The sequence below is a fragment of the Camponotus vicinus genome, unplaced genomic scaffold (genome assembly GCF_025532165.1).
Source record: "Camponotus vicinus isolate PSW18456_S1 unplaced genomic scaffold, iyCamVici1.0 SCAF_1, whole genome shotgun sequence".
Classification (NCBI taxonomy): Eukaryota; Metazoa; Arthropoda; class Insecta; order Hymenoptera; family Formicidae; genus Camponotus; species Camponotus vicinus.
The window spans coordinates 3782602-3801536 of NW_028141945.1; the positions used below are offsets into that span (position 1 = coordinate 3782602).

At 35.6% G+C, this 18935-nt stretch overlaps 1 protein-coding gene across 6 annotated transcripts in view; it reads left to right on the plus strand.

Moving 5' to 3' along the window:
- Positions 1-8874: 8874 nt before the first annotated feature.
- Positions 8875-18935, plus strand: part of Ih (hyperpolarization activated cyclic nucleotide gated potassium channel Ih) — a 126524-nt gene continuing 116463 nt past the window's right edge. For 3 of the 6 annotated variants that reach the window (XM_083093044.1, XM_083093003.1, XM_083093016.1), the window contains exon 1: positions 8876-9023. In XM_083093044.1, coding sequence (XP_082949170.1) covers positions 8986-9023 — 38 coding nt within the window. In that variant the 5' untranslated portion in view covers positions 8876-8985. Of the gene's footprint in view, positions 9024-18935 lie in introns of all 6 variants that reach the window. The other 3 variants (XM_083093038.1, XM_083092997.1, XM_083093026.1) reach the window with 2 other exon arrangements.

Sequence of the window (18935 nt, forward strand, 5' to 3'; positions counted from 1 at the left end):
TGTGCTCATTTGTATAATGTGTATCATTCTTAGTGAAAGACCCACCAGCGATGCTAGAGATGATAATAGATTCAGGTAAGCTGTGTTTATATAGATGTTATCGCGAATAAATAAGAGCGTCATTCTTTTCTTGGTATTTCTATTTGATGAACTTTAATATCATAATAAACGACAATATGATCTCCCATTTTATTTCAAAATACTACTTGAACACGGAAAATCTACATCTACTTCAAAATTAATTAATAAAATGTGAAATATTGCCGAAAAAATAGATATTGATGTATAAAAATAACTTATTATATTTAATAAAAATACATACAAAATCAAAACGATTGTATATATTTATATAGAAAATATTGGTATGATTTTTAATGTTTGAGAGACACGTAAAAGCATATTTACCATAAAATATTGAGAATAGAGTAAGCGTTAATTTAAAGTCATCCTATATCTCCTGTAAGTAGTCAAGGTATCGCATTCGTCAGACAAGCGGAGAATCGACGTCGCGCTCGATTGAGGACATCGCTTCCGTTTCTGCCTCTCGTCCTCTTTCACTAATAAGACAAGATGTTAAATATTCTTGTTTGAGTCTGATAAACATTTCAAGTTAAATTAAAATTTGGAAGATAATTATGAAGAGAGGAATTTGGTACATGGATAATTATGGAGAATTTGGCATACTCATCTCTTTTCTCTCTTTCCCTCTCTCTCTCTTATGTTAAAAATATAAATTATTCACATATTTACAAATTTCGAATTAAAATAAAGCTGCATTTACAAATCTGTAGTAAATGGATAAATAAAATTATCGTTTATAAATTATATAAATAAAAAATCGATTTCAGACATACTTTATATGATAATTCAAACATTTATTTGTATTTATTATTTACTTATTATTATTTATTTTATTATTAATATAATTATTAAAATATTTTAAATTATTTGATTTTACCTCTGATGCTAGATTAGTTTGGAGAATTAAAGATTATTAAATATTTGTAATTATTTTATATATTTATATATTTTTTTTATATATTTTTATAATTCAATACAAAATTTCTTATTTAAAACAACAAATATACTCATGATATGTTAACATTCTTTGCAAATATATATTGTACTATTAAATACGATTAAAATAGTAACTGTAAAGGGAGCAAGGTTACATCGGAACGATTTCAGAACTGGGTGTACAATAATTGATTGTATTTCCAAATCGATTAGTTAAGTGGACTGTGATACATAATGTCAATATTCTTTGTAGCAAAAGAAAGAATAATATTTAAGGAGATAGTATTACATTCTATCAATGAGGTCGTGTGCATTGTGCATTGCTAACATAATTATTACAAACATATCAGATTGTACTCACTTAGAAATAAATGCATCTTTTATAAAAGCAATATTTCACAAGTTTTATACGCGCTCTCCTAACATTTGTTTATAAGTTAAAAACTTATAATCATCTACTTGTCATACATTTTACGCAAAATAGAAATTTGGGGCGTATTACATATTTTTTCGCTCAAGAAGAACGTAAAAATATTAAAAGAATGCAAGGAGAGAGAAATTTGTGGCAAAAGGACATCCTTCTGATACAGGAGTACCAGGGACCGGGCTTGAATCGCTTCCAGGTAGCGTCGCGGCGCGGCGCCCGGGTCGTCGCGATGAGAGGGTGGTGATTTTTTTTTGCTCCGGACTGGAGCGAAACGACGGGGTGGGTGATTCGAGAGGAGTGGAGAACGCACGGCCAGGCCGCTGCCGTTGTACGGCGTGTAGCCATATCGAAGGAGCAGTGCGAGGCCGGCTATCAGCCGCCCAACATCGGCGTGTCGGGGTTACACTTGTATACGTAACACGGCTGCTGCAGACGCACATACAAATCACGCACGCACATCCAGACAGATAGACAGACTGACAGACAGACAGACAGACAGATAGACAGACAAGTAGACGGATAAGCATTATATAACACCGCGCATTCCCTGCCTCCTACGCGGGGGTTATCACTGTCTACTGTGCCGAGTTCATACATGGAAAAACGAGTAACGAGCAAAAGGAGATAGTGGACTTTCTTCCTCGTATCGATGGAAATTGAAAAGGACGAGACCCTTCGCAAACCCGCGCAGTATGCGTCGTGATCGATAAGGGCGAACGAAGGGTTCGTGTGCACGTCACCGATTATTTTACAGTAGCAATAATTACATCATCGATTATTTTACAGTAATAATAATGGGAGAAAAAGTTGCTTGGCGTCCCACGATGAAATTAAAAAATGATTACAAGTTCTGATTTTGAAAGGAGTACGAGGGAATAGCACGCGATAGAGGACGACGATAGAGAGAAAGTGCGATTGGGCGAGGCGAGGGAGGAAAAAGGAAATAAAACAGGTAAAAGGAGGGAGAAAAAAAGTGAAGAGATCAAGAAAAAGAATGTAAGAGAAGAATAAAATGTGCGATAAGTAAGCAAGAAGGGAAAAACCTATGTAGGAACATCGAACAAGTTAGAGGAAAAAGAAAAAGAGAAGAGTAAAAAACGTGGGCGGTGAAGAAGAAGAAAGAGACAGAGTCTGACAAAAGTCAAGAACGGAGGATCGAGAAAGAGAGAGAAAGAGAAAGGGAGAGAGAAAGAGGAAGGGGGAGAGAGAGAGAGAGAGAGAAAGAGAGAGGAGAGCTTGCGCGAGAGACGAAGGAACGTGGAGGAGGACCGACCGTGGTGTCGAATGTGACGTTCAGAGTATGATATTCGCCAGCCGGGGACCGACGTCGTGCAGCCAGTTTCCGCCCGCGTTCGATTCACGGAGTCGTCATCATCGCTGTCGGCGAGTCGCACTCTCGGTAGGCGAGATCCTCCCTCATTGAGAATCGCAGCTGTCACCCGATAAAATTTTCCCGCTGTCCACCTATCCGTCTATCGAGCTCATTCAAACCGAGTCATCCCCTTAGACAACGACGCCTCTCCACCAAAGACGACACGAGAGTCCTCACGACGACGACGACGACGACGACGACGACGACGACGACGACGACGACGACGATGATCACGACGACGACAACGAAATGACGGTATCATAATCACCGAACGGATTTACGTTTACCTCTTGTTGAAAGTGCGACGTCGAATAATGCGCGATAACGCGGTCATATCCACCACGACGAACACTGCGAGTTGTCGCGACCGAGTGAGAGTGCAACGGAAAAACAGAGCAACGCGGTCGGACGCGTAACATTCGTGATTGAAGGTGAACATGTCGTCGCGTAAGAATTCGTGGTGACATTTTAAGAACTCAAGGAGATTCTCGATATCGACGTTACCGAGTGCGCGAGAATTTCGTCGTGAAACATCAGAAAGATCCCTTCCTTTCTCGGACATACACAGAATTATATCCCCAGGATACCATGTTATTAATTTATTCGAGCGATGATTAATTTATCCATCGATGCTCCACCATCATCGGTAACGAGGGAGCTATGACGAGTCTCAAAGTTCAACCCAGAGATACTACTGGCGCGAGGAAAAGGCGGTCAGCGGTCAATTGATAGGATTCGAGGATACAAGCTGCGTGGAAGTCGCGTCGCCTCGTCGCGGCACCAAGCGACTAACTGAGAGCGTGCGCTCCGGCGATCCTCGTCGCCGAGAGACGAGGCAGTCGTGTGTGCCGGCACACAGTCGGCGATCGGCACGGACGCAGGGAGGACGATGGCATCGCGCGCCGCGCGCTCCCCCAGGAAGCCGACACCGCGGAAGAGCTCGCGCGCGGACTCGCGCCACAACGCGGACAGTAGTACGAGTCGTTGTCGCCTGGAATCAGCAGCAGCAGCAGTGATCGAGGACGGAAGCAAACAGACAGTTGCTAACGACGCAGCAACGGGATCGGTGGCTACCGTCATTCGACGTTTTCCGCGATTCAGCAGTCGCGTCGTTTGGCGGCCCGACGTCGTCGAGTGGTAGTCCTCCTTTTCCCCCCGGACAAGAGAAGATAGAGAGAGAGAGAGGAATCTCGCGTATACATCGAGCAGAATCGTGTCGGAAGGAAAATTTGTGCAGGACCGGGAAACACACGAGCGAGGATGATCGATAACGTTGCCACCGTGTCGGAGGCCAGAATCGGCGATCGGGCTTGTTAGGAGAGGAAGACGCAGCAATCCGTCCGCAGCACTCGCAGCAGGGGAGAATAATCAGCGCGGTTCGACGCGTTCGTCGTCGTCGTCGCAGTCGACGCGGAAACCCTTGGAGAGCCTCGAAGCTTTGATTGATTCCACAAACGTCGTCGCCGGCGAGCGTTAATAGAGAGATCGAGAGAAAAGGATAGAGAGACAACGGCTCCCCTCTCTTCGAGGAGAAAAGCACCGAAGATGGAAGTGTGTTCGGTGTACAACGAGAACATGGCGAGGACGTCGCGAGGAAACACCGCGCAAGGAGGCACGCACGAGGACCCGTTATCAATTCGCGACTGTGATTTCTAAGCTTAAGATTATTACCACACGTATCGTAAAAAAAAAAATAATTATCAGGAGATATTAACAAACAAAAACAACAAAAATCGTCCATTGTGATATTATGATATATAAACGAGGGTACGCGGAGGGGTATGTGGAGGGGTGGATAAGCACCCACGTGCGCTCTCACGGGGAACCGTCAACGGGCTGTTACAAGCATGAATGAATGAATCGCGTCGCGATGCAAGGCGCGATGGCGAGGAGTGCGGCACGCGACGCGAGTGTGTTCGATCGGGATAATAATGGTTGATCGCGGTGTTCGCGCGTCGAATCCGCGGACTGTACACTAATAATCTAAGACCCGTTATCCGATCTCTGATCAACGACTTATCGAGAGGGCGCCGGCTTAATTGCGCCTGCACAGGGTGCGCAGAGACGTGAAAAAGAGAAAGAGAGAGAGAGAGATCGGGACGGGATGACGAGTCACCGCCGATGCGGAATCTCGTTTGCCACTGTATCGTGATAAATCGTCAGGTGCGTATCTATTCAATGGAAAATACAGAGTGTTCGATAATAGGCGAAGTAACGTGATGAGATAATACAAACATTGAACGATCAAAAATGACCAAAAAAGTTCGAAAAAGATCCAGGGAAGACTCTTTTAGAAAGAAGAAAATTTTTAGAGATATAAACATTAAGAATCATATCATAATACTTATAAAAATATAAAAATTGTAATAATAAAATTGATAAAAATTGATTTCAATTTGTTCGGAATTCATTACAATCAATTTTCCTTTATTAAAATTTAAATAAATGTTGTTTATTTCCGTGAATTTGAATATATATATTAATATTTAAATAATTTGCTTAAAAATTATATGAGGCGAGCTTAATAAAATACACTGCATTGTACATCGCCCACGATCGAGCATTCTGTATTTCATTAAAATGCAGAGTTTATACATACATGTTAGCTTCATAGAAGATTGTACTGCTACAATACTAGTTTCATTCAGCAATTCGAATAAAATTTAATGCAAATTGGCTTATTTTTCTAAATTAATTCACCAGAGAAATATTGGTAGAAGTTATTTACATTGGCGATATAGTTATGTCCTGATATAACTGAAAATAATATTTTAATAACTAACTGAGAGATATAGTGATTATATTTCAATTGACAGATTTATTTCTAAATTTATTGCCATGTTAAATTTATTATTTATGCTCGCATTTAAATAGAAGCTGTTTACTAAGAGTTATATTTTTTATTTTAATATTATTATAAAAGTTTTTATTTTACATTATTCATTTTTAAAAAATCTTTTACTATAAAAATTATATATTTTAATTATTAAAATTTCTTATATACAGGGTGAGTCAAAAGTATGTTTTAAAAATTTGTGAGCGTGTTCCTGGATAAAAAGGAAGAACAAATGTTCATATGAACATATGGTCGCAAATGCTTTGTTGTCGAGATAATGGACATAAATCAGCAGTATCAAATAATGCTTTATTTGAACATCTCTTATAAACAACAATAACAAAATTGTAAACGTTCAAATAAAGCATTATTTGATACTGCTGATTTATGTCCATTATCTCGACAACAAAGTATTTGCGACCATATGTTCATATGAACATTTGTTCTTCCTTTTTATCCAGGAACACGCTCATAAATTTTTAAAACATACTTTTGACTCACCCTGTATAAAATACAGATATTTTCTGCAAAACGTAAACGTACGTAACTTTTTTAAAAAATTATTGAATCTTTCCTATTTAATGAAATAGGAAAGATTCGATAATTTTTTAAAAAAGCGTCATTTTATATCTGTAATAATTTTAAATTAATTTTTATTTTTCTAAAGCTGTTAAATCTTTAAATAATTCTCAAATTTAAATTTTCTAAACAAACTTATTATTTTACCATTTGATAGCAATTAAATCATATAATCTCGACTAATTTGATCATTAATTTTCAAAATATTTATTAAAACATGTACGAAATGTCGAACGTGGGATCGCAAATTCGTAAGTATTTCATAGCTATTGACACTGAATTAGATTCGCATATTAAATAAATATTATATAAAAGCAACGTAAGATGAGAATAAAATGACTTATTTCCATCGGCTTATATAATCCTTAAACGACTAGTCAGAATTGTCGAGTTTCTCGAAGTGAATGCATATCTTGAAGCGATACCAGACAGAATTTTCAAGAACGCGAGAAGAAAGTTTCAATTAAAAAGTTACGTAATCTAGAGTCAATTATAATAACTTCTATATATATAGTTACATGAAGTAAATAATTATAATAAATAAATTTGTAAATAAAAATAAATAAGTATAATAAATATTTTAAAATTTTTAATAGTGTTTTCAGAAAAATTCAAATGATTCAAATCATATCCCTGATAAGGTCCGATTTTGTTACGTACTACTTTCATGATACTATAGTTAGTTGAATACAAGTGTAATAATGCGGCCTCATCGTACTCCGCGACAGCTCGATACTTTATGTGTGATTATTATAGTTAATCCGATATTCAATGCGCAAAATCCGATACACGCGTAGGTTGTAGCCTGGATGCAGAATATTTTAAAATCTGATTTTTGTCTCGCGGCGCAAAACATACCACGAAGATAAAAGTTTCCAGGAGAGCGCGGAGGGAATTTTCCAATAACGCGATACCTAACGGTATTTTTCAATTTAAAGTTTAACGAGGACCACGGCCCACCATCTTTAATACGAGGGCTGAAATTTCTATCGGGTAGAAAAAGCGAAAAAGAGAGAGAGAGACTACCATAGTTTTGTGTCCCTTTCGTTCAATACCAGCCAGAGGATAGCGACACTCTGCGAGATCCTCGATTTACTTGCCATATTAATCAAGAAAATGGTTGGATGGTGAACCTTATTCAAGCCGATCGAAATAATACTCTTCCTTCTTCTCGATGCACTCGTTTTGATTACACGTCAGACAAGGAATATCGCAACATTTCCATACGAGCCGATCCGGTAACGATTTTCGTATCGATAGAAGTAAACAAGCGTACCTTCGACAAACTCCTTTGTCAAGTTTGTCGCGCATTAAAATTCAACGCGCACATATTTATTGCTTATTTCGCAAAGTGGCTTCGGTCAACTATACGTTCGATCAGTTTTCCAACACGTTATTGTTAACTAGACAAAGTATCGTAAACATTCGTTAACTGGGTGAATTTTGTAACATATTCGCCGTTATATACGTTCAAACATCGCTATTTTTTCAATTCGTAGATATTTCATTATGTTCATATATTCATTCTTCATTGCTAATATGCAATATGTTATTATAACGCTCAATTAGTATAATGTATCATGACTCTAAATTACACATCCGAGAGATCAAAAGTAAATATGTGAGCAAAAATTATTTTTTAAAAACATTTTTAAAGCTAAATTTTAATGCAAACTTGCATCATTAATACTAATTAAAAATCCAGAAAGAAAGTATATAGATTACGATAAAAAGACTTTTAATACATTTTAAATTCTCATATTAAAAAAATTGAGATGCATGCAAATAGCATTATCTTTCTAATGAAATAACTTGCGCTATACACACTGAATGATTTGGTAAAATGAATCAAAAAAGTGTAATCTTAAATTATGTACGTGTTAAATTGCCTTTTTTAATCTCCATCCTCGGTATAATAAATCACCCCTTTCCATCCTCCTCGCTCCCGTATAATCTATTATTAGAATTTTCTATTTTCTGTGTTCCAGCAGCACGCACGCACATACGCTCGCATTCGCTGGAGAAAGCAGAAGAGTTCGACTGACGACTAGTCCGAGAGCGAACATTGATGAAATCGCGGTCGAAACATACTTGGTGGGAGGGGGGTGTGAATAATTAACGATTATTAACGAAAGAAAGAGGAAAATAAGACAACGCGCGGCAAAGACGCATACGTAAGCGAGGGGGAGGGGGCCGAGAAGAGCAAGTCACGTGCGGAGGTGAGGAAGTGCGAGAGGAACGTAGTGAGGTGAGGTGCGGTAACCGAGCCCAGTGTGTGTACCACCCCCTGGACACGGGGGGTGGCACAGAAACGCCGTCAGCGTGGGTGCCGGTGCCGCAGGGGCGCGCCTGGCCCGTCGGCTCGCCCGCAGATTAGTACGCCGACTAGCAGTTACCTCGGGCCCCTTCCGGCGTTCCGGCCTGGCGACCTCGGCGGGCCTCACATCGGCGGCGGTGGTCGTGGCGGCCCAGGGGGAGCCCCACGCTCCCCCAGCAGCTGCGCCACGCCGCATCACGCCAAACGGAAGTGCCAGCCCGATCTCGGGCTCGGCCACGATTACGGGCTTCACGGGCATCGGGGCGACGACGACGACAGCGGCAGCGACGACGACGAGGACGACGACAACGGCGACGACAACAACAACGACGACGACGACGACGACGACGACGAGCACCACCACCATCACCACCACCACCACCACCATCACAAGCATCACCACCACGACTACCACCAGTCGTAACAAGAATAGAGCCATGTCCATGAGAAGTCTGCATCGGCGCGTCTCTCATCCGTAAGTTATGGTCCACACATTTATCGTTATGAAGCGGGCGGGACCTGGGGCACGCCCCGGGTTATTTCATCAGACGTTTCTATATTACCTGCCAACCCCTACTCACGCGTTGTGTGCAGATGTTTTACCTTGCTCGTCGTCCGGCTGAAGACAGTGGGCGAGATCGCTAGTAGTTGGTCTTTAGCAATCGGCGATGTTAACTCTTTCGGTGTGGATGATAATTATGGTCTAATAATATTATTATATACATACGCGGGGAGCGATAGGGATGAGATATGTGAGCATTTACAATTTTGGAACAAGAAAACAGTTGATATCAAGAGATAGTCGGAAACATTTCATTTTTTATTTTTTAGAAAACTGCACAATTTAATTAATTTATGTAGCATAAAATATTTAAGTATAATAATTTAATAATATTTAAAATGTCCTTTTTTTATAAAATGAATGAAATATCTTTTTATATGACTCCTTTTAGTTTTGTGTTATTCATTATTCGTTATTTTTTTATTGCTCTTTATAAACAAGATATTTAAATTTTTTTAAAGCATTTACTTCTGTTGCTCCTATGACTTTTATTTTTCGTATTTTCTGATATTCGCCAAGTCTGAATTAAATTCCTTTTCACTAATATTTTTCATTTATTATTTCATTAATGTTTCTCTTTGTTCCAAAAATTTCGTTCGATGCTTTTGCTTTTCTTATCCGAGAACAACGCTTTATATTATGATTCTTAATTAGAGATATTCTTTATCGAAAGAAATACATTTCTTAATATTTTTTAAATACCTTGTCTTTTTTAATAGCTAATAATTGATATTAATCATTGCTATGTTTCCGTATCGAAAGAGTTACAATAGACCAGTTTTAATTTTTAGTTCAGATCGTATAATGAGAACGAGGAGCGATCTGGATTGTAGAGGGACAATCGTAATTTCTGATAGGGCTTTGCATGGCGTGACGTTGAATTTTTGCGGCTTCAATGATTTGACAAGAGAGAGGGACTGAATTCAAAAGGATTTAAAGCAGATGATTTATGACACGATTAAAGAATTATATGACAGTTATGATCATAAGCATGAAATTTTAAAGCTTTCGGCTTTTGTGGGGAGATTTAAATTTATAAAAAATGAAATAATCGATCAATTTTCCTTCTGTAGCGTACCTTTTATTTAATGACATATTGCTGGGAGAGCTCAACACGTCCAAGTTTCCAACATGATCCGCTTATAACGGATCAAGATAATACCTTAAGAGACTAATGATAGAGACTACTTCATGCAAAATCAATTAATGGTCAGTAATTTACGAAATAATAGAATTTCCTTATAAATGATAACGCGCAATCTCTTTAATACTATTAGTAAATTGATTCCTCTATTATATCGAGACGAAACCGCAGAAAGTCAACGTCAAGAATGTGTAGTGATTCACGAATGCGAATATTATGCAGGATTTAGATTAGCATATAAATAACATAAAATGAAGTAGCCACATAACTTTTACGAAACAATACCCAAATCTTATTATACATTTCACACAATACTCTTTGAAAACACTCCAATTTAGAATATAGGCGTAGAATTATTTTTCAACTGTCGCAAAATAATAATAACATTGATGCGACAGTATCAATTGAAAAGGCAGCGATCTAAGCCTCCAAAAAACGCAGTAAAATGCATCCTCCTATCCTATTGAGACCTGTGAGCAAATGACGTCACCTCTGTTATCGAAAATCAAGTCGCTTCGAAAGCTTTCATGCGGTGCTCGTATCGCTAAACTTAGCTTCGCTCATGACCAGCAGTAAAACACAAGATTCCGATATCTGCGCGCAATTGAGAAACTTCGAATCTACGAACTGAGATCTCGTCGTGCAGATAACTTGTATCATAAAATAAGAACACATCGGAAATATTTCACGCTAAATTCGCATTCTTGATACTCGCCATAAAAGTTTTTGTTCGTATTTCTATAAATAGCCGTTGAAAATTTATTTTCAACGGCAATATTACGCGAATAAGAAACTCATAGCTCAGCTTATTATATAGTCGCGAATTATAGATCGTCTAAAATGAGCTTTGTATGCCGTTCTCGTACTTGTATTTATTTATTTATTTATTTACTTAGCTCAGTATATTCAATTAATAAACTATGAATTCGTGCAAAAGACATGCACATGGTATTATTTAATGTATAGATACTTGTATCTACCTATTGAGATTGAATTGTGGTATTAGTAGAGTCATCGAGAAAAAAAATTTTCATTCTTGTCAGTTTACTTCGTATCAGTCATAAATTTACTTACTGTTTGTCTTAAACTCAAATTTGAGATTTTATATCATTTTATTAACTTTTTTCATACATGTAGAAATGCGGGAAGACGCTTATCTATTTTCGAATGTATATCGGTCAATCCTTTCCCCTTCAAGCTTATCATGCTTCATTCCTAAGCTCGACATACCGTCGGGGAAATATTATTACGTTGCGGGATGTTAGAGGAAGTACGTACACAACAAAGTAGTTTAATGAACGAAATTAAAACAGCAACACGCACGAACACCCGACAATGTGGAAAATATGGAGCACGTTATATACGTTTGAACTACTCACGGCCGTCGTTTCTAACTTTAGAAATTAACGCGAAAGAACGTTAGGACGAAGAATCATTAGTAGATATTTGTCGAATCAATATACCATTGTTATCTCAAACGATTGTGTGCCAGTCTTAATCTCTCGATTTTAATTCATGACGTCGCAGAATGGAAGAGTTAAACCGAATTATACTACTTAATACTTTGCAAGAACTTTCAGACTCTGTGTACTACGTTCTTAATACATACTTCAAAACTGTCGTTAATGATCTGCAAGTTCGCGCATTTCTTAGCTCGGATAACACCTTGGAGTTGTTAGAGGAGGGTGATCCACTGCTCAGACTACTTCGTTGAGTTAACCGCGCCTGAATTGAAGGGCATACTTGTGGAGATTCGCGTAAAAACGTAAAGTGGTTCGCGTGTAACCAATTAATCGCAAAATCGATCGCGGAGAAGAAATTGCGTCGAAGAAATATATATGACGATGCAATAGTTTTCAACGATAAAATCAAGAGTCATTGTAAAATCGTGAGAAAAAGTTGCGTTTGTCAAGAATCCATAATTCTTTAAACTTTTAAACGTCAGAGCAGAGAAAAATCGACGATTCATGCAATTTCCTAGCACATAAAAGTCTGTCATATAACGTGGAAAAGATAAAAATGATTAAAAACAAGACAGCTGTCAAAATGACTCGAAACTTAGAAGAGCTACAATCGGTGTCGGAAATTATTCTGTCGAGCCGATATGTCGGGTCGCGATATAAGTTCTATCGAACTAAAGCAACTTTTTCAACGAAAAGCCATTTATGTGAAGTAAGTCGCAAGAATTGCATCCATATTATTTTACTCGCTTCTAACGTTATATATAACAACGGCTGACGTAGACGCTTAATTTATTATCTATCTACTATACACTACTTAGACTTATCTGCGATTATATAAAGTATTAAATATATAAAGCGCTATATATGGTTAGAAACTGTTATGTATATACATATATAGCACTAGATATTTGCCTATTATTATATAAAAGGCTATATAAAACACGTTGGTACTTATCTACAATTATATCAAGTTCGTTAAATAACGATGGTCATCAATGTTATCATTGAAAAATTTTTATCACGCTCATCTCACTGTCGTGATTATCGCGATTGACCGACAAGGGAATATGCTTTAACGCACTTTGAAAGAGCTTTTTTTTTTTTTTTTTACAAACCGTTCGCAGGGATCGATATGCAATGTCGACCATGTGTAGGGAGTATTACGGCGATGCAATGTCCGTGTATCCTAGCGAAGCGGAAGAGAGGCACATATATCTGTAAATCGGTTTCGAAGTTGCGAGTCGTCAACTATTGTTTCTGTCTGTGATGTAACTTTGTCACAGAGAAAATCAATTAATTCGTGACCCTGTCCACGGCCGGAATCATGTCCCGTAGTCCCACACGCGAATAAATCTTACAACGATTGACAATCGATATATCGCGCATGGTCGATCGAATGACTCTTAGGCAACGTAACCGCGATTATAACGCGATAAATTTACATTGCGATCGATTAACATTGTAATACGAACGACAGATTCTTCTCTGATCAATTTCCTAACCCGACTCGTGTAATAATTATCAATTCATGTTATTAGAACCGACATTACTATCGATTATTATCGTTGATTATTATCAGTGATGATTCGAAAAAATTCGAACATGAAATGTTCCAATATTTTGGATCAGGCTATTTTTATATTTCTTTTTCATATTCCATTTCAATATTTGGAATATTGAAAGAATCCCAATTAAGAATCGTATATTTTCGAGTTAACTCCAGGATTATCCGAATAATACGATTATTCGTATATATTCTCAGCTTTGCTTCATAACAATGATGCTGACGAGCAAAGCTTTGTTTGCCGTTTAAAAATCGCTGTGATTTTCTTTCCGCTGCAAGCAATTGTTCGCCAACCTAATATATATCTCACTCTTGAGGCTGATTCAAATCTCGCAGCTGTTGAACTGTCAACGTTCTCTTTGTTTGTCGACCCTGTTTCTGCCTCACCCGGCAGGACAATCTTTGTATAACGTGCAAAATTCTTTGAATAATCTCACACTTGTAAATCTTTATCTATCGAGAGCAACATTAAGAATGTATATTGTATATTCTAATTTTTAGAGAAAATGTATAAGGTTCTGTATTTTTGGTGGAAGCGTTGAATGCGACTTTGGCGGCAACATGCTCGTTTTTCAGAATTAAATAATGTCATTTCAAAATTAATTCACGAAGTTGAGCAAAGAAAGAAAGAAAACTTCAGTTGTTAATATTATTAATTCAGTTGTTAATATTATTAAGAATATTATTGATATTGAAAATTCCAATTTAAATCCAATTAATCTGAAAAATTCATTTATTGCATAAGATTTTGTTGCTTCTGTTTATAATTATATTAAGAAAAGTAAGAGAATAAAACTTACTTAATAACTTGAAAGTTTCTACGTAATGATAAAAAAATAATTTTTTAAATATATTATATTAATATTCTCTTTTTAAATAAATTATATTAACTTCCTCTCTCTCTTTCTTTCTCTCTACTTTATATTCATTTTCTTTCTTTCTTTCTCTCTATTTCTAATCTTTTTATTATCATAAAACACTAATATTTTATTTTCACAAGAGATAGGAGAGCTAAATTTAACATAAAATTAAAACTAAGCTAGAATGAAATAAACAAAAATTCAAAATTGCTGTCGACGATGTTATCGAGATCAGAAACTATGTTCGGTTACATTATTAATTTGTTATCGTTAATTGATACATTTGATCTTTTTGTACATTTTTTTCCTCAATCTTATGCAACAACACAAAATTATTATAAAACTCCATTGAATAATAAAACAATGAAATCTCATTGTTCTACATCAACAATAAATCACGTAATAGCAATGATGCAAACGCAAACAATATTATATATCGGTTTATCACACATCTTTTTCTATCTCTTTGAAGCGGAATTTGTTATCGCGATCAGAAACTATGTTTAGTTATCCTGTTTTTAATTCATTGTCCCTAATTGATACATTTGATTTTTTTATACATTTTTCTCACTTCATTATGCGACCGACGCTAGAATAATTTTTTTAGAATATTTTTGAATAATCTTTCCTATATTATTAACCCTTGATTACTTTTCTTTGGGTAAATATAAAAGATTTATATAATAATGATTAGCAATTTGAAATTATATTTGGATTTATATTATTAATATTATTAATAATTATTATTTATATTATTAATATTATTAATATTTATATTATTTATATTATTAATATATTCGTAAATTACAGATGTATTCTTTATTCTTTGGCTTATTATTTAATATTAAAATCTATGGTTTATTATTGCGATCTTAATATTAACATTTCTATATTAAATTGAATGATGAAAAATAAAAATAATTTTAAACTTAGAATTGCAATAAAATGGCAAAATTTTATTCTACTTTAAAAATTCTGCTTTTATACATTTTTTATTTTAAATTTATTTAGTAACAAACTGTACGATAATTGATTTTGTTTATAATCATATAGATATAGAATTTTTAAAGAAGAAAAACGCGTGCGATAAGATAAGATAAAATCAAAACATTTTCTTGTTTTCACGTTCAAGATATAATGTTTTGAAAAAAATAAAACACAGGAGTGGAAGAAAATCACGAAGACGAGTAGTAGGGATTTGAAATATATCGAGACACAAGGTCAGTTGTAAACGGACGGACGGAGCGTCGTGTCAAATCAATCAACAGAGAGAATATTAAATTTGTCTGCGAGAAATCAGACTTCCAATAAGAGGTTTGTCAAATTATTTTTATTTTTCGGGTATTAAATTATAATTCCCTATTATAAGGCGCCTTACTCGTTAATATTATCATGCAGCTTTCCTTTAGTGAAGCTTTTGTTGTTGGCCGTATAGATTCTATCTGCTCCAAGAACCCGTATACATTTTCCGGAGTAGCATGAGTAGGTAGGTAGTTGAAGTATACTTTGCGTGTACAATCGAGAGCATTGTGATACCGTCTAATACGTTTACATTCAGCAAATTTCTCTGTGTAATATTTAATAAATATAAATTTATCTTTCTGCTTATATACGATTAATAGTATAGCGAAAATCTTATTTTGTGAAAGAATGGAAAGAATCAATGGAATGTATTGTTTGTTTTCGTATTCGACGTTCAGTGTTTTGATAACAAAGAAAGAAAACACGAGAATGGGAAAAAAACAGAATAATAGGAATTTCAGATATCGAGACGGAATTTAATTGTAAACAAGAAACGCGACATATCAGATCAGTAAGCAAATTTCGAACATTTCAAGTCCGCGATGAAAAAGAAACAAGATCTCTGATATGAGAAATTTATTAAATTATTTTATTTATTATATTTTATTATATTTTATTAAATCTTTGGATATACGTTAAATTGTTATTCTTTATTGTAAGGTATCTTGTGTATGCTATTCGCAGGTATTGTCGTATCTTTTTTTCAGTCAAGCCTATGTTTTTATTGTCTGTCGGAATTTTTGCATGTGTACTTGTCTCGAAAATCTGCATACATTTTTCGGAGCTGATTTAACAATTAAAGCGGGTCAATCGGGAACATTAATGTCATTCGATACGTTTACACTCAACGATCAGATTTTTCTGTATGTGTAATATTTAAAGAATATATTTTTTTCATTTATGCTGTTGTAGTTCGATTTATGAGAAAATATATAGAATCATATATTATGAAGTGTCTCTTTAAGAATGCAAGCAGATTGGACGGTATTAAGGGCAAAGCAAAAAGTATCTCTCTATTTTTTTCTCCTCCCCTGTTCGCTCAGATATCTGTTTATAACTCTGATTTTTACAATTTACATATTTATTGCTGAACGTAAGAAATTGCAGCAAATAATAATAAAATTAGGTAAAAGATTTTCTTTTATAACGAAATTCAAATTTTAAATTTCCCGAAGGAAATTTAAAGTATTCTTCGGTCAGCTTGACTTGATCCATAGTAGTCTTACCTAAAATCCAATTCAATTTCACCTAATCTATTCAATTTTATCCAATTGTTTAAAAATATATATCTTTCGATAAACAGATACGATATTACTTTGCATGAAAAGACGAAAATATATTTTATTATGTACATACGCCGCGAGATATATGCTGTGCATTTCTCGATATACAGCTTGCTCGAGATTTGACAGCTGGAAAGTTACGAACAGACGTCCGCCCAAACTTCCACAGTCGTCGCATGACACGTGAACGTGCACATCTGATGTAGTATGACTTAAACCCTGCGATACATGGGAATCGAGAAGATATCGAGACAGCACACGCAATATCATACATTTTACCATTCTCCCGCGTAACGAAAGTTTAACGCGAGCGCATAAACGGTCGTTACCCGGTCGTTGATTATGCAAAAACACCGTTCCGGTTGTGTGAACTTGCCCGTAACGGCCGATCCGCGTGGCAATAAAGGGACTGAGACGACATTAAAGGGCGATAAGTGGTGGTTACATTTCGGTATCTAAGATAACAAGATAGAAACGGCAGAGGTATACGGTAGGCGTTACAGAGAGTCGACTAGGGAGCAATCAATAACTGACCCATATTGTAGTCCTCGTTTTCCCCTCTGCCTCTCTCGCTCTCATCTATCTCCTCTTCGCCATCCTTGCTCTGGCCAAAGTCTCTTTCTTCCTCTCTATCTGCTTTCTCTTTCTTTCTCTTTCCCTCTCGCTCCTTTGCTTTCTCCTCTTTTAACCCTTACGTTTTCTCATTCGTTCGTGATTACTGTCGTTTACCAATATCTTTTATCAGCTCGAAGATTTCGTTACAATTGCCGAATCATATCTTATTTTTATCTTTCAAAGATTTACACATGCACTTCTCTTTATTTACAATATGCAAAATATAAATAATTTTAATTGAAAGCTGTGTCGTAACAATAAATCAAGAATAGTCAGCACGCATGGATCATATTTTTTTACAGACAAAATATCTCAAGAATTTATAATCAATTTTTATTAGCGGAAATGTCGGATGAAAATTTCTGTCTCTTGTTTCAATTTCAAAGATTTTAATATTAGATGTCAAGCAACCAAATTCCAAGGTAAAATGTATTAAATAATAATGAATCAACAATAGTGTTCTTTTCATCCATCCATTTAGATTCAAAATTCAATTCTCGTTCTTTGCATAATAGTTTAATTTATAATTCAAAAACTAGATACTGCTGCGACATTCGTATTAAACAAAAATCTATTTCTGTAAAATTCGTCTTTAAAATATTATTATTAGAATATTATTATTAAAATGTTAAAATATTAACCATGCGCATATTTTATTCATGTCCTGTATTCTTGTAGAATCAGGTTTCGGCAAATAATGGTTTAATACGCTCGCTTTGCATTTAAGGTAAAATTATAAACGCATTATGACGCAAAAATGAATATCACGAGGATATATTCATAATCCCTTTTCGTGACGCTTTTACACAAGCCGTAATCTCACATGCTCTTTTTATATGTATGAGATCGTTGTATAGAGCGTGGTCGCTTTTAAACGAAAGCGAAAGATCCGTATATCGCGCTTAATTCGATCAGATTTCTCCGCCGGTGTGATTTATGCTCACTTCCGTTAGGTTGGCTGGCGATATGCGTTTTTACGCGACATCATTTCGCGATCTAAAAATCACTCCGTGGCCTATTAACCTTTAGCACGCGCGGATTTTCTTGAAAAATGATGTGCCATCATCTTTGCCTCATAAAATATGATATCTTAAAGACAAAGAGGATCGAGTATTGTAATATATTTCCCAGAAATATATTACGATATGAAAATTAAATTTTATTTAAACATGAAAATAATTCCTCATATGCAACAAAAAATATTTTTTAATAATAATTATACATTAAAGTGATTATTAAATAAATTTCTAAAATTGCTTGAAATTTACGAAATTAATTAATAGTACTCTTGTATGCAATATTTGAAATGTCGATTTCTCTTATAACTCTTGTAAATATAATATTGCTTATACACTTCAGTTGTTTTATGTTAAAAAAGTTTAATTTACATCCGAATTGATTTTTAAAAATACTTGTTACGTTTCCAGATGAAAAGTCAAAATTGTCAAAATTGTTTCATGATGCTAAATATAATTAATATAAGTCAAGTACCGAAACTGGTTCGATTTGCATAATAATTGATTTCTAACAAAATATTTCGAGTTATGGTTCACTTAATTTAAATAAAAAAAAATAACGTTCTATATACACGATG